This window comes from Lethenteron reissneri, chromosome 34, assembly GCF_015708825.2.
Source record: "Lethenteron reissneri isolate LAM-NWPU_2019-01 chromosome 34, ASM1570882v1, whole genome shotgun sequence".
In the NCBI taxonomy this organism is placed as follows: Eukaryota; Metazoa; Chordata; class Hyperoartia; order Petromyzontiformes; family Petromyzontidae; genus Lethenteron; species Lethenteron reissneri.
Genome location: NC_083812.1, coordinates 7417724 through 7433081, shown reverse-complemented (window position 1 = coordinate 7433081; position 15358 = coordinate 7417724). Strand labels below are relative to the sequence as shown.

Genomic DNA, 15358 nt, shown 5'->3' with positions numbered 1-15358 from the left:
ATCGTCCTCGCACACAGCATCTCCGCACACAGCGTCCTCGCACACAGCATCCTCGCACACAGCGTCTCCGCACACAACGTCTCCGCACACAGCGTCTCTTCACCTCCACCGCTGCCTTCACCTACGCTCCCTCAGACCCGCTCACCCGTCTGTGCTGGGCGGGGGGATCAGCCAACACCCGCCCGGCAATGACGTGAGGGTTGAGGTCCCATTGACGGCTGGAGCGGCAAGCGGCGAGATGCCTTCACACTTGGTCCCCGGCAACAATTCCCCGCTCCGCTCACGCACACGCCCTTATATTCCTCTGCTAATTATCTGAGACCTCTCGCGCGTTTCTTTCAGCTCTCGACAGACTGGCGCCTGTCGGCCCATCAATCAACCCTTATCTCCGGTCTCCCTGGACACACCTCCGTGCAAACCTCACGTGCACCTGTTTGCCCTCAGTTGCCCTCGGTTAACTATGCACCGCGTATTTCATTACAAATGTAATGTTACCTTGAGTGATTAAGGACTTTACCAAAGCTCATAAAGCCTGGCAGGAGAAGTGAAAATGCTATGCGATATCACTATTGTTTAATTGGTGGTGTATTAATTGCATTGCATCAGAATTTAATCGTTCGGACTTTAATTGTAACTTCTATTTCAGTCGAGCCCCACTTTTGTTGACACATACAAAGTACCTGTATGGCTTTTATGTTTGTAGTCTTTTGCTCATTCATATCTCATAATAAAAGGTGAATTGTTCATATGTAACTAAGTACATGTTCTTGTAGGTTCTTTGGTAATTATGTTATATAATTCAGATGCTGCCATGGTGTGATGGATAGCACACTTGATTTGCAATTCAGAGAACACTGGTTAGATTAGATATCCCAACTCAACAGCGAAAACAATCAAGTGCTTAAAATTCCCCCAAATCGGTCCACCCAGCAGTATGAATGGGTACACCACAGTTAGTCAATCAGCAGGTCGTGTGTGGTGGGTTACAAGGTGTTGTGTTCTCACCTCTTGCAATATATCTTGCCAGCGTGGAAGAATTGGCCAAATACCTTCTAGGGGGGCTCTCTAGAGCAACTTCTAGTGAATGTTGTGCCAGCAATGGTAAGAACAAGCATTTGCAGAGCTGCACCTTTGTCTTTTATAGAATGACAACATGCCTTATGATTTTGTGTAAGTACAATGCTGAGTTGTTGGAAGGAGGAATAACAAACCTGTCAGATTGGCGTTACGGCTATTTTGAGAAGTCCAGAAAACAAATGTTGTCGGAGAGCTGAGATAAAAATGTAACTTAATTTGTTCTGAGTAATAAGTTTGTAGAGTGGAGAAGTGGTGCAGTAGTTCAAATGCACTACACTATAACACGGCCCCTCGAGTTCAATTCTTGACAATGGAAAGTAATCCCTGAACCAGTCATAGGCCTCCCTTTTACGCCAACTTGAACTGACCAGCATGGTCAAGTATGACAAAATAACCCCATGACAAACATCCTCAATCAGGAGTGGACTTACAAAGAGTTGAAAGTTGAAAGTGATACAGTATTTTTCACTACACATACTTGGCTCACATTGCAAGCCAATTAGTTGTCGGTTGACTTAGAAGAAGTTCTGTTGGCTCTTAACAATAGTTTAGCAGGTGTCGGCAACTTGTGGCTCCATAGCTGTATGCGGCTCTTTAAGGACTGCTTCGTGGCGTTATTTATTAAGGATCGCCGTCTCGCATTCGAATGTCTTAAAAAAATAGATTTTATTTCACAGAAAAAATGGTTATTCTTGTTATTTTGTTGTTGCCGAACCCTGCACATGATAAACAATCTCATATTTGTTAAATGTGGTTTGTTTGTGGCTTATGAGTTATTCCTGGCCGCTGCCATTATGTGAAATATTATAGGAGATTAAGACTTATTTTGTTCTATAGTTGTGTGACCATACTCCCCCAATCTTGGAAATGCACAGGGCGCTATATACATCCGAAATAGAATAGAATTGGTGGAGAATGGGGCGGGGGAGCCAAGGACCGGTTTAGATCTCAATCGTCATTGATATGCAAAGTCGGGTGACGTACATTCAGAAAGACCTGGCTCTGTGATTCGTCTATATAAGCAAGGCAGGTGAGAGGAGCAGCCAGAGCATCCGACGTACCTGATGCTCTTTCAACACGACGTTGTCAGGTGAGCGTTTCATTTGGACATAAAATAGAATAATATTCACACAAGCTAGCTGCAATCAGGCACGCAGTACTATGTGTGTATCGAGCATGTAGTACGTGATTTTTACCCCTCATGGTGAGGTACAGGAATTAATAATATTTCAATGAACATCTGTTTTTAGAAATTATGTTTATATCTCTGTTTCAATGCCGTGATACACTTGAGTGTAGGTGCTAACTATATCTTAGCATGCACTGTGTTTTTTAAGCCATTCAGGAGGGAGATTTGATTGCATTCCATGAATACTTATTGTATTTTATCGGGCAATCACCTAGTTATAAAGATCGTGTATGTTATTTATATTTTTATTTATTTTATTATTGTATACGTAGTAGTTATAACAATTCTAAGTGCTGAGTCGTTATACTGTAGATAACTTAGCAATTTGTATTACTATTTAAAGTGCATATCACAAAACATATGATGTATCATGGCTTGCCATGCTGTTTTGTTGACACCATGTATACATTCTTACAGGCTATAAAAGAATGCTGCATAGATATCGCATACAGTGTGAAACTAGGTGAAAGCTCATTGAGCTTAATAAAGTACATAATGGGAGGTAAAGTAATTTATGTAACAGATGCATGCAAAAAAGTGTGTCCCAAGCATATATTTTTTGTACTCTAGATATTATTATGATTTTCCACTTGTTTGTAAGTTACGGTTGCACATCAAGCGGCTGATTTTTTTATTACTTTCAGTGGAAAGGCATTTCTTAAATTTGTACTTCCTCAACAAAGATGTATGTACAAAATCATTAAGCATAAGATTCAATATTTAAACAAACATACATTTTCAATGTGATAATTTGCAACACTCATCTGCTCTTTATGTGATACATTTTTTAAAGCATAAAATAAGTGAAATATAAAGTTATAGTAACAAATTTAGTATCTTCATTCTAAACTTAATTGATGTTACAGTATTTGTGTACGAAATTAAATGAAATATTTGACTATAAATGTGAAGGTAATTGTCACCTCCTTTGTATTTCTATCACTTTACCTCGAGTGATTACTCCTTTTCTCTCTCAGATATCAACTTACAATGTCCGTGGATGTAGAGACATAAATGCCTAAATATTTCCTTCTTAGGAAATTCTATAGCTTCTTTGTTAACACAAATTATCAACCTGTGCAGTGCAAACATCACATCTTTTGGATTTCCCACTCGCTTAGGCACAATCTTGAGCCCCCACCCTCTTGCCCGATGCGGCAACACCCCTTCCACCCCTCTCGGCTCGAAATATAAGGGGCCGTCCATAAATGACGTCACACACCTAGGGGGGGTGGGGGGGGGGGTCAGACATTTGTGACGATATGTGACGTCACGTAAAAATGTGCAACTTTAAATAAATATGAATTAAATAGAATTCATATAACAACACTAATTTTGATTAATTTTCATTATTAACTATTTTATTATTTTAATTTACTAAGGTCACCTTTTATTTATTCCATGAAGCAGCATTTTGCTTCGCCATGGGAGAATGGAGAAGCATACGTTTTGTAAATGTTTTCATGATTGTTATTAAACATTTTGATTCTAGTGATTCTACCAGGACTTTTCATTATGTGGAATGAATATGTGATTATTATAATTGTACTCTCCATTTTGCTTCGTTCTACTACAAAGTTTCAAGTATTTTTGTATAGTTATAATTATTTTTAATATTTTATAATTATAAGATAATTTCAATATAATATTCTGAACATCTGCAGTATTAGTTAGACGAATATTTTCAAGTGAATTTTATGCTAAATTTCAGCTTTCCAACGCCTCCTTTTTAATACGTGTTTTCTCCTACAACATCAGAGTGCAGCGCCACATTAAATACGCACTACAATGACAAGAGTTTAAAGCGATTTGAAGCATGTTTTATTTTCAAAATGGAAATATGGTTTGGGGGGGGGGCAGAGCTTCGTGACGTTATATTTGAGGGGGGTCTGACTTTTTGTGACGCCGTGTGACTAGGGGGGGGGGAGGGGGGGTCAAAAATCGGCCAAAATCGCGTGATGTCATTTATGGACGACCCCTGAGGATTTGTTTCAGCAACCTGTTTCTCCCACCTGAAGAAGATTGCTTGTGTGGCGATCGAAACATCATGATCTATTAGAAATCTAGCGAGCGAGCTACTGCAGCCAAAGGTTATATAGGTTTGTTAGCAGTTATTTCCGACTCTCTGAGTTACATTACCTTGTTAAATGTCTTTACATTAACAAGCTAAATGTCGCACTAACATCGCTGCTGCTCCCTTTTCTTCGATGCGGTGGTGGCGCTCGGTGTTTAATATGCTGAATGTCTCTCATTAACACGTTCCTTCGGAGTGGGCAGGTAGGAACTTGGTTGGACAGCGCATTTGACAGACAAATATGCACGACAGACAAACAAATAATCCCTGGTGGGCAGTGTGGAACCTGTTTTTCCTACCTGTATACAAGATCACGTGACTTGAGGTAGCCAGGCAGCCAGCCAGGTAGCCAGCCCCCTTAACTATCGGCCCCTCACCCTTGCTTAGGCCCCTCCCCTTACCCCGCCCCCCATATTCTTAGGCCCCTCCCCTGACCCCCCTCCCTTAGGCCCCTCCTCTGACCCCCCCCCCCTCAGGCCCCTCTCCTGACTCCCCCATTCCTTAGGCCCCTCCCCTGACCCTCCTCCCTTAGGCCCCTCCTCTGACCCCCCCCCCCTCAGGCCCCTCTCCTGACTCCCCCATTCCTTAGGCCCCTCCCCTGACCCTCCTCCCCTCTCCGTACCCGGCAGTAGGTCTCCACCAATCAAAGAGCTGTTTATATCATATATATATTTATGCACGACAGACAGACAGACAAAATATCCCTGGTGGGCAGTGTGGAACATATTGTTCCTACCTGTAACACAGCCGCTGCTGCGGGAGCCGTCTCACATTGACATGCTAATCTCTAATCTCGAGCAATACAATGGCTTCTTCAGCAGCGTGGGGTTACATTAACAGATTGAGATGCTAATCTCTAGCAACACAATAGCCGGAGGTATACCTAGCTCTGCGATCTTACATTTACTGTACTTGCAAATTACATCTCTAGCCCTGCCCACTTACCCTTGGGTTGTACCCATCTCAAACCTATATAACCTCTTGTTGCAGCAGCTCTCCCGCGATATTTCTCCTGCCTCAGCAGTTCGCCTGCTGTATTTTTTCACATGAAGACCATTGCTTGTGTTGCGATCAAAACGTCGTGATTTATTTCTTTGATTATTTTTGTATCTACGTGACTTTACCGAAAGACCCAAAGAGTATGAATTCCTGCAGTCACGAAAGCTTTAAGTCACTATTCCAAATTAAAATTAAAGCATTTCATAAATTCAATCATCGATGTTCATTGTACATACAAATTAAGCGAGGATGGTGAATAGGATATATTGATGCTTTTCATTGCAGTTTAAGGTAATCTACCTGACTAAAGCTCAAACCACGAACAAATAATTTGGCATCACTATTGAATAATTTATAGAGTTTGATGTTCTGAGATGTCGATATCCAGAAAGGGTTAATTTTTCAATAATCTTATCTCTTGCCATAAATCAACAATAGATTGCCCAAGTGGTTTCCAATTTCCTGGATTCATGACAACCAAACATGGCAGTTTGAATCCCATGAACATTGGCTCAATTGAATGCTATTTTTTCGTCCAATGTGGATGTGTTCTTAACATACTTCTCTCAGTAACTAAAATAATAATTGTACTTTTCTATCTACATGATGAACAAATTAATATCAGTGACTGATATCTGATCCGGTTCTGGGCTACCTCGATCGACTCAGCCTAAAATGAGGACCTGGTGGGGTGTATAAACATCAGAACTCGGGAGAAAAAAGTGGTGCTGACCATCAACCCTCTTTGTTGGTGCTGCCCCTGCCCCCTCCCTTTGATGCTGCTAATCCTGCATAATGCATGGGCATAATATGACTTTGAAAACCCCCCGCCCCCCTCCCACGCATTTCACAATTAGCACTATTCGCATTCCCGCATTTTCCATAAATATTCTAAATTCCTCTTCATATGCAAATTATTTTGTCAAGGCGCTCTTCCTCCTCCCTCCCAGCTTAAATAGACACTCCAAGCCTAAGACGTGTCATTCAGACTCTGTCTTATCGACAGACATGTTCTTCACCTGAGGACGGCTGCTTGCGTTGTGGCCGAAACGTCGTGAGAATTGTTTTATTATGTTTTATTTTTATTATTTTATTACTTCCCTACTACGTGACTTTACCGAAAGAACCAAGAAGATCAACCCTCTATTGTGCCGTGTCAAATTTCATAGGTGCTCTGTAACAGTGCTTGCCCCAACAGTGGGGGTCTTTGTCTTTGTTTAAACCAAGGTGCGAGTTAAACCAGGGCATGATGTTGTCTGGTGTCATTTTGCTCCTCGTCCTCACGATCCAGGCTGTGACGGCTCAGCAAGGTATGATTATACAATCCCACCACTCTGAAATAATGTGCAATTCACGCTCTATACAGCACTCATAAGGATGTTCGATTTCACGGGACAAGTTATCACAAGCCTACTGGCTATCAACAAAGATTCAAAGATCTGTTCATGAATCCATACATATATACAGACACAGAGACAATTTCAACCGAGAGGAAGGTTATAGACTGAGCAATCATTGGAAAGATGTCATCAACCACTTTGGGTCATGACTTGATTTGTGTTTTCTTGTCAACCTCCACCGTCAGCAGTGTGGGTGTGTGGAGCGAGGTGCAATGCTTTGATTGGTGTAGACCTAATGCCGGTGTAAAAGCTTTCTTCAACATTATCATTAGCTGCCCCGCCCATCTCTAAACCTTTATAAGCAGCTTGCCCTCACAGGCTAACCTCTCTATTCCTGATGACGATCGCTTGTGTTGCAATCGAAACGTCGTGATATTTTTATTCACTTTATTTTTATTATTTTATAATTATTTTTTCTATCTACGTGACTTTACCGAAAGAACCATAGAATATAAGTTATCACAAATCAATGCCTTTATGATACAAATATAGAATTCATAAAACCATGTAAAAGCAATCCACCACATAAATTACAATAAAGCAATACAACTGTTTCCCCTTAGATTCATGCTCGTATCAGATATTGACATGCACTTAGACAACAGATTGAAAAGTATTTCTTTAGAACAGATGTTTGTGTTTAGTTTGTTTTCCTTCCCCCGCGCCTTTGATTAGCACGGTTGGCTACGTACGGTGCGAAAAGAAGTTCAACATACATGCATACAAGATGCTTGTAATTTGCAGGGATATGCATGTAATTTAAACCTATGCATAATACATATTAAAGATGATTCAGATTGTATCAATGTACAACTCAGTTACAGACGAGTCATCCTTGGTAACTGTGTTGTTGCGTGCAGCACAATGCATACTCTTGTATAAGCTCACCCCCTTTGTATAAACTCCTCGATCTTTTTGGAACATTCTGGAAGGTTCTTCTAATCTTCTCCATCTCTTTTCCACCAATCATGTCCCTTCTCCGTCTCTCACTCTCCCCTCCCTATTTTCTCTTTCCTACCAAATCGCATTCTCCAAGTCTTCAACCAATCCCGTGCTTTCCTGCGCATGGCTATGCACCAGCTGTCGTTGATTCATTATTTGTTCAAGGTGTCCTTACATGACCCTTTCTCAAATATGAATAAACAACTCTATACCTCATAAAAGTATACATTGTATAGGTTTTCCGGTTAGATTATATAACTATAAATGTTTTCACTATGGGGACCTCATTTGCCAGTAAAAATATGATAATTGGTTCTTTACCCTTTTATCTGGCAACAAAACTGACACCTTTTTGCAAGGAGTCATGTTTGCATAGACCGCAATACCTGCAGTCATAAATACAAACAAAAGACATAACTCTGATAATGCGCACTGTCCTTGAAGTTGATTGGTCCACACCCGAGACAGCTTTCCTTCGAGCCTAGTCTCATATGGGTTGGACCAGATGACGCCAAAAGGCGCACAACTCAAAGACAATGCACCATCAGAGTATGAGAGCTCGGGGCAAGCATCTACACTATGGGGACCTCATTTGCCAGTAAAAATATGATAATTGGTTCTATGCCAGATAGAAGGGTAAAGAACCAATTATCATATTTTTACTGGCAAATGAGGTCCCCATAGTGTAGATGCTTGCCCCGAGCTCTCATACTCTGATGGTGCATTGTCCTTGAGTTGTGCGCCTTTTGGCGTCATCTGGTCCAACCCATATGAGACTAGGCTCGAAGGAAAGCTGTCTCGGGTGTGGACCAATCAACTTCAAGGACAGTGCACATTATCAGAGTTATGTCTTTTGTTTGTATTTATGACTGCAGGTATTGCGGTCTATGCAAACATGACTCCTTGCAAAAAGGTGTCAGTTTTGTTGCCAGATAGAAGGGTAAAGAACCAATTATCATATTTTTACTGGCAAATGAGGTCCCCATAGTGTAGATGCTTGCCCCGAGCTCTCATACTCTGATGGTGCATTGTCCTTGAGTTGTGCGCCTTTTGGCGTCATCTGGTCCAACCCATATGAGACTAGGCTCGAAGGAAAGCTGTCTCGGGTGTGGACCAATCAACTTCAAGGACAGTGCACATTATCAGAGTTATGTCTTTTGTTTGTATTTATGACTGCAGGTATTGCGGTCTATGCAAACATGACTCCTTGCAAAAAGGTGTCAGTTTTGTTGCCAGATAGAAGGGTAAAGAACCAATTATCATATTTTTACTGGCAAATGAGGTCCCCATAGTGTAGATGCTTGCCCCGAGCTCTCATACTCTGATGGTGCATTGTCCTTGAGTTGTGCGCCTTTTGGCGTCATCTGGTCCAACCCATATGAGACTAGGCTCGAAGGAAAGCTGTCTCGGGTGTGGACCAATCAACTTCAAGGACAGTGCACATTATCAGAGTTATGTCTTTTGTTTGTATTTATGACTGCAGGTATTGCGGTCTATGCAAACATGACTCCTTGCAAAAAGGTGTCAGTTTTGTTGCCAGATAGAAGGGTAAAGAACCAATTATTATAAATGTTTTGTTACACCCACCTCCACCTTACACAGACAATTCGTAAGGCTTGTTGCAAAAACAAAACGATGTGTTACTATTTTGATTTAAAACTTTCGTGACTGCAGGGATTCATATTCTTGGTTCTTTCGGTAAAGTCACGTAGAAGGGAAAAAACCAAGGATGTGTTACTAGTTCAGCACACCGGTGTTGAAGAGTAAACCCACAACATTTACCATTCGAGTACAAAATTCCGTTGGTAATTACAACCAGTCTCATCAGGCGACAGCCAGAGTTGCGGATGCATCCTCTTTTTCGCTTAAATAGAAGGATACATGTGATGTTGTCACTTGTGAGCCAATCGGGTGCAAAGAAAAGAAGGGAGAGGGTTAATGTAATCCTTTAAATTGCAATGGATCTCTATTATTGGTTGGGTTATGCACAGTTAATCACCATAATAATTTGCATGCATGACGGGCATGCGTGATGCACATGCACACAATGCATGCACATCCGGCCGTTTTTGGGTGCAAAAAATCGCAATACCTGTTGGCTTGTGTTGTGATCAAAACGTCGTAGTTTTTAGTTTTCTTTCAACCTATCTACGTGACTTTACCGAAAGACCAAAAGAATATGAATTCCTGCAGTCACGAAAGCTTTAAGTCAAGATTTTTTGCTCACAGTTAATCACCACCGGCGTATGGTGAGCTGTAAAGGCATGCAGTTAAATAGTGTATGACTTAAATTTCGATTTAAAGCTTTCGTGACTGCAGGGATTCATATTCCTTGGGTCTTTCGGTAAAGTCACGTAGAAGGGAAATAATAAAATAATGAAAATAAAACAATTAAATTATCACGACGTTTCGATTGCAACACAAGCAATCATCATCAGGTGTGAAACATTTGAAAAAAGTGGCGGTTTTTTTTCTAACGTCAGCACCATGAACAGCGATTTGCCAGTTGGTCAGATGGACGAGTCCATCTATGTTCGGAAAAGAGGAGGGGGGAGAAGAGAATGGAATGTGGTCTAAAAGTCACCGCGGTTGGAAAGTCACCGCATTCTATTCGAAAGAACCAAGAATATGAATCACTGCAGTCACGAAAGCTTTAAATCAATATTTGTAACTAGTTTTGCACAAAACCTCAACATTATAAAAATCAATAAAGACAGCGTAATGATTAATGACACTAAATCATGACATTGTCCAGTCAGAACTTGCTCAGAGTTACGTGTTGGGAAAAACAGTGCTCGATAAATAATAAACCTTATGGGAACATTTGGTTTGTGTTACTGAGTTTTAAATGACCACCCGCTCCTTCTTTAACTAATTCTATATGATTTCCGCCCTTGAAAAAAGATACCGAGTCTCTATTTTTTGTGTGGGTACACTCATTATTTTTCAATCACACCTCAACACAAAATTCCTCTCCATTACTCTACCCACTCCCTAGCACTGAATTCCCAGCTCAAAGATCGCCCCTAATATTGTCACTTGAACGTTCATGATTCACCACCTAGTTGTCTGAATAACTAACGTCTTCTACGAAGGAGCAGCTCGATGCAATGTGTGAACATTTGCATTGTGCCATTATGCGTGTTGAGTGTTACATTATCACACGAAAACATAAAAAGTATACACTGTATACGTTGTAAATGAATCGTTCTCAGTCCAATTCACACCTTTCAACAGATTCAGCACTCTCACAGTATTACTTGTCAACACGAAGATGAGAATAGATGAAACCCCAACATTGTGGTCCGAAAAACATACCTCATTTGGTAAACCGTGTATTTCAGAATAACGCACATTTTTATCAAAACGCGATGGGCAAGGAATTCCTGTATTTGTATATTAAATACATGTGATGTGAGAACCAAACTACTACATTTTTAATAAGTATATTAACATATTATTAATGAGTGTATTGAGGTGACAATTATTTTAATGCATTTCACACTTTCTCTCCAGAATCAGCCATTCGCCTGGTTGGAGGAGGAAGCTCATGTCAAGGCAGAGTGGAGGTCCTCTATGCTGGTTCCTGGGGCACGGTCTGTGATGATTTCTGGGACATCAATGATGCCCAGGTTGTCTGTCGCATGGTCGGCTGTGGAGCTGCTCTTTCTGCCCCATCAAATGCCTACTTTGGTCAGGGCATTGGCACCATCTGGCTGGATGATGTGACATGCAATGGGTTGGAGTCCTCTTTAGGAAATTGTCCTCATCTGCCATGGGGGCAACACAACTGTGGTCATGGTGAAGATGCTGGTGTCATTTGCAGTGGTGTGTACATCTCGAAATATGTTTCGTTAAAACTTTAAGTGCTAATATGTTTCCAATATAAAAAGGTCATATTACAATGACTAGTTTATTATAAATAGTACTGTATATATGCATTTCATTGGCCATATCTCAGAAAATGAAAAACACATTTTAACATTCACTTTATTGGTTACAGCTCAAACAAGCTCATCACCCACTACAAGGCAGCCGACATCTCAACCAATGGGTGAGTTTAGACTTTTGAATTGATGTAAAATTGATACGTCCTGCAATGAAAGTTTGGTTCCAAATGGTAGCATGTGTGATATATTGATTTTCTACTATCACTGTCTCTCTAGAATCAGCGATTCGCCTGGTTGGAGGAGGAAGCTCATGTCAAGGCAGAGTGGAGGTCCTCTATGCTGGTTCCTGGGGCACGGTCTGTGATGATTTCTGGGACATCAATGATGCCCAGGTTGTCTGTCGCATGGTCGGCTGTGGAGCTGCTCTTTCTGCCCCATCAAATGCCTACTTTGGTCAGGGCATTGGCACCATCTGGCTGGATGATGTGACATGCAATGGGTTGGAGTCCTCTTTAGGAAATTGTCCTCATCTGCCATGGGGGCAACACAACTGTGGTCATGGTGAAGATGCTGGTGTCATTTGCAGTGGTGTGTACATCTCGAAATATGTTTCGTTAAAACTTTAAGTGCTAATATGTTTCCAATATAAAAAGGTCATATTACAATGACTAGTTTATTATAAATAGTACTGTATATATGAATTTCATTGGCCATATCTCAGAAAATGAAAAACACATTTTAACATTCACTTTATTGGTTACAGCTCAAACAAGCTCATCACCCACTACAAGGCAGCCGACATCTCAACCAATGGGTGAGTTTAGACTTTTGAATTGATGTAAAATTGATACGTCCTGCAATGAAAGTTTGGTTCCAAATGGTAGCATGTGTGATATATTGATTTTCTACTATCACTGTCTCTCTAGAATCAGCGATTCGCCTGGTTGGAGGAGGAAGCTCATGTCAAGGCAGAGTGGAGGTCCTCTATGCTGGTTCCTGGGGCACGGTCTGTGATGATTTATGGGACATCAATGATGCCCAGGTTGTCTGTCGCATGGTTGGTTGTGGAGTTGCTCTTTCTGCCCCATCAAATGCCCACTTTGGTCAGGGCAATGGCACCATCTGGCTGGATGACGTCAGATGCAATGGTTCTGAATCCTTTCTGGGACCATGCTCTCATCGCCCATGGGGACAACATGACTGTAGCCACAGTGAAGATGCTAGCGTCCTTTGCAGCGGTGTGTACTTCTCAAAATATATTTTAATAAAAGTTCCAAATGTTATTTTTCTAATATTAAATGATAATGATTTGCTGTATATTATATTGATGACAAAATGTTAATTCAGTTTTTTTTACGTTTGTCGGTAAATTAAATACTACTTTTAAAGTGAGAAATCTTAATTGGTTACAGCTCAAACAAGTGCATCAACAACGACAAGGCAGCCAACAACTCAAGCCCCTGGTGAGTATAAATTTGTCAATAAATGGCGATACAAATTAATACATTTTTCAAATCAAAAGATGGTTGTAAATGGAGGTCGATGTAACATGCATAACAAAAACACATTTTAAAGGTTGACTTTCAAATCATCAAAGTTAGGAAAGAATAAACATAAGAATTTCACAATGGTATATAGTGAAGCTTGGCAATTTATTCAGTGTACATTTCTTTAATCCACAGAGACAGCCATTCGTCTGGTTGGAGGAGTAGGCCCATGTCAAGGCAGAGTGGAGGTCCTCTATTCTGGGTCCTGGGGCACGGTCTGTGATGATGGCTGGAACATCAATGATGCCCAGGTCGTCTGCCGAAAGCTTGGCTGTGGAACTGCTCTTTCTGCCCAATCAAATGCCTACTTTGGTCAGGGCAATGGCACCATCTGGATGGATGATGTGACATGCAATGGGTCGGAGTCCTCTTTAGGAAATTGTCCTCACCTGCCATGGGGGCAACACAACTGTGTTCATGGTGAAGATGCTGGTGTCATTTGCAGTGGTGTGTACTTCTCAAAATATGTTTGTTTAACGCTTTATGTGCTAAAATGCGTCTAATATATAAAGGTAACATTACGATGACAGACTTTATTAAATATAGTACTGTATATATGAATAGCATTACTTTTTGGTTATTTCGGTAAAGTCAGGTGAAAGAAAATAAATTAAATAATATAATTCGACGTTTAGATTGTAACACAAGCAATCATCATCAGGTACGAATGAATGAGAAAAAACAAACCTAATAAACTTAGAAATATAATGCAATACAACACAGAGAGTCGGCTAACATAATAGTCAACGCCCTACCTGGTTGATTACGTTCTTCCAAAGAGTGCTAATTTGGAAGTGTGAAATTTGAGAGAGAGAGACAAGACACAACACGGAGACACATAGACAGACACACAAGCAGAGAGAGACAACACAGAGACAGAGAGAGAGAGAGAAAACTAACTTAAATTCTCCCCATAAAGGTGGTATAAATTTGATTTGGATTTTCTTAACCTCAGATGAAGGAAACACATTTTAACATTCACTTTATTGGTTACAGCTCAAACAAGCTCATCACCCACTACAAGGCAGCCGACATCTCAACCAATGGGTGAGTTTAGACTTTTGAATTGATGTAAAATTGATACGTCGTGCAATGAAAGTTTGGTTCCAAATGGTAGCATGTGTGATATATTGATTTTCTACTATCACTGTCTCTCTAGAATCAGCGATTCGCCTGGTTGGAGGAGGAAGCTCATGTCAAGGCAGAGTGGAGGTCCTCTATGCTGGTTCCTGGGGCACGGTCTGTGATGATTTCTGGGACATCAATGATGCCCAGGTTGTCTGTCGCATGGTCGGCTGTGGAGCTCCTCTTTCTGCCCCATCAAATGCCTTCTTTGGTCTGGGCAATGGCACCATCTGGCTGGATGATGTCAGATGCAATGGTTCTGAACCCTTTCTGGGACCATGTTCTCATCGCCCATGGGGACAGCATGACTGTAGCCACAGTGAAGATGCTAGTGTCATTTGCAGCGGTGTGTACTTCTCAAAATATATTTTAATAAAAGTTCCAAATGTTATTTTTTCTAATATTAAATGGTAATGTTTTGCTGTATATTATATGAATTACAAAATGTTCATTCAGTTTTTTTACCTTGTTGATAAATTAAATACAACTTTTAAAGTGAGAAATCTTAATTGGTTACAGCTCAAACAAGTGCATCAACCACGACAAGGCAGCCAACAACTCAAGCTCCTGGTGAGTATATATTTGTCAATAAATGGCGATGCAAATTCATGCATTTTTCAAATCAAAAGATGGTTGTAAATGGAGGTCTACGTAACATGCAAAACAAAAACACATTTTAAAAAGGTTGACTTTCAAATCATCAAAGTTAGGAAAGAATAAACATAACAATCTTACAATGGTATATAGTGAAGCTTGCCTATTAATTAAGTGTACATTTATTTAATCCACAGAGACAGCCATTCGCCTGGTTGGAGGAGGAAGCTCATGTCAAGGCCGAGTGGAGGTCCTCTACGCTGGTTCCTGGGGCACGGTCTGTGATGATTTCTGGGACATCAATGATGCCCAGGTTGTCTGCCGAAAGGTTGGCTGTGGAGCTGCTCTTTCTGCCCCATCAAATGCCTACTTTGGTCAGGGCATTGGCACCATCTGGCTGGATGATGTGACATGCAATGGGTTGGAGTCCTCTTTAGGAAATTGTCCTCATCTGCCATGGGGGCAACACAACTGTGGTCATGGTGAAGATGCTGGTGTCATTTGCAGTGGTGTGTACATCT

The 15358-nt window shown here is 41.0% G+C and overlaps 1 protein-coding gene across 1 annotated transcript in view; it reads left to right on the top strand.

Annotated features, from left to right (window-relative positions):
* LOC133350491 (deleted in malignant brain tumors 1 protein-like) overlaps positions 1-15358 on the top strand; it is a 93704-nt gene that overhangs the window by 60947 nt on the left and 17399 nt on the right. Inside the window, exons 28-38 of the mRNA XM_061564831.1 lie at positions 11198-11509; positions 11685-11735; positions 11848-12159; positions 12335-12385; positions 12498-12809; positions 12984-13034; positions 13254-13565; positions 14115-14165; positions 14278-14589; positions 14763-14813; positions 15035-15346. Of these exons, the coding sequence (XP_061420815.1) occupies positions 11198-11509; positions 11685-11735; positions 11848-12159; positions 12335-12385; positions 12498-12809; positions 12984-13034; positions 13254-13565; positions 14115-14165; positions 14278-14589; positions 14763-14813; positions 15035-15346 (2127 nt within the window). The remainder of the gene's footprint in view (positions 1-11197; positions 11510-11684; positions 11736-11847; positions 12160-12334; positions 12386-12497; positions 12810-12983; positions 13035-13253; positions 13566-14114; positions 14166-14277; positions 14590-14762; positions 14814-15034; positions 15347-15358) is intronic.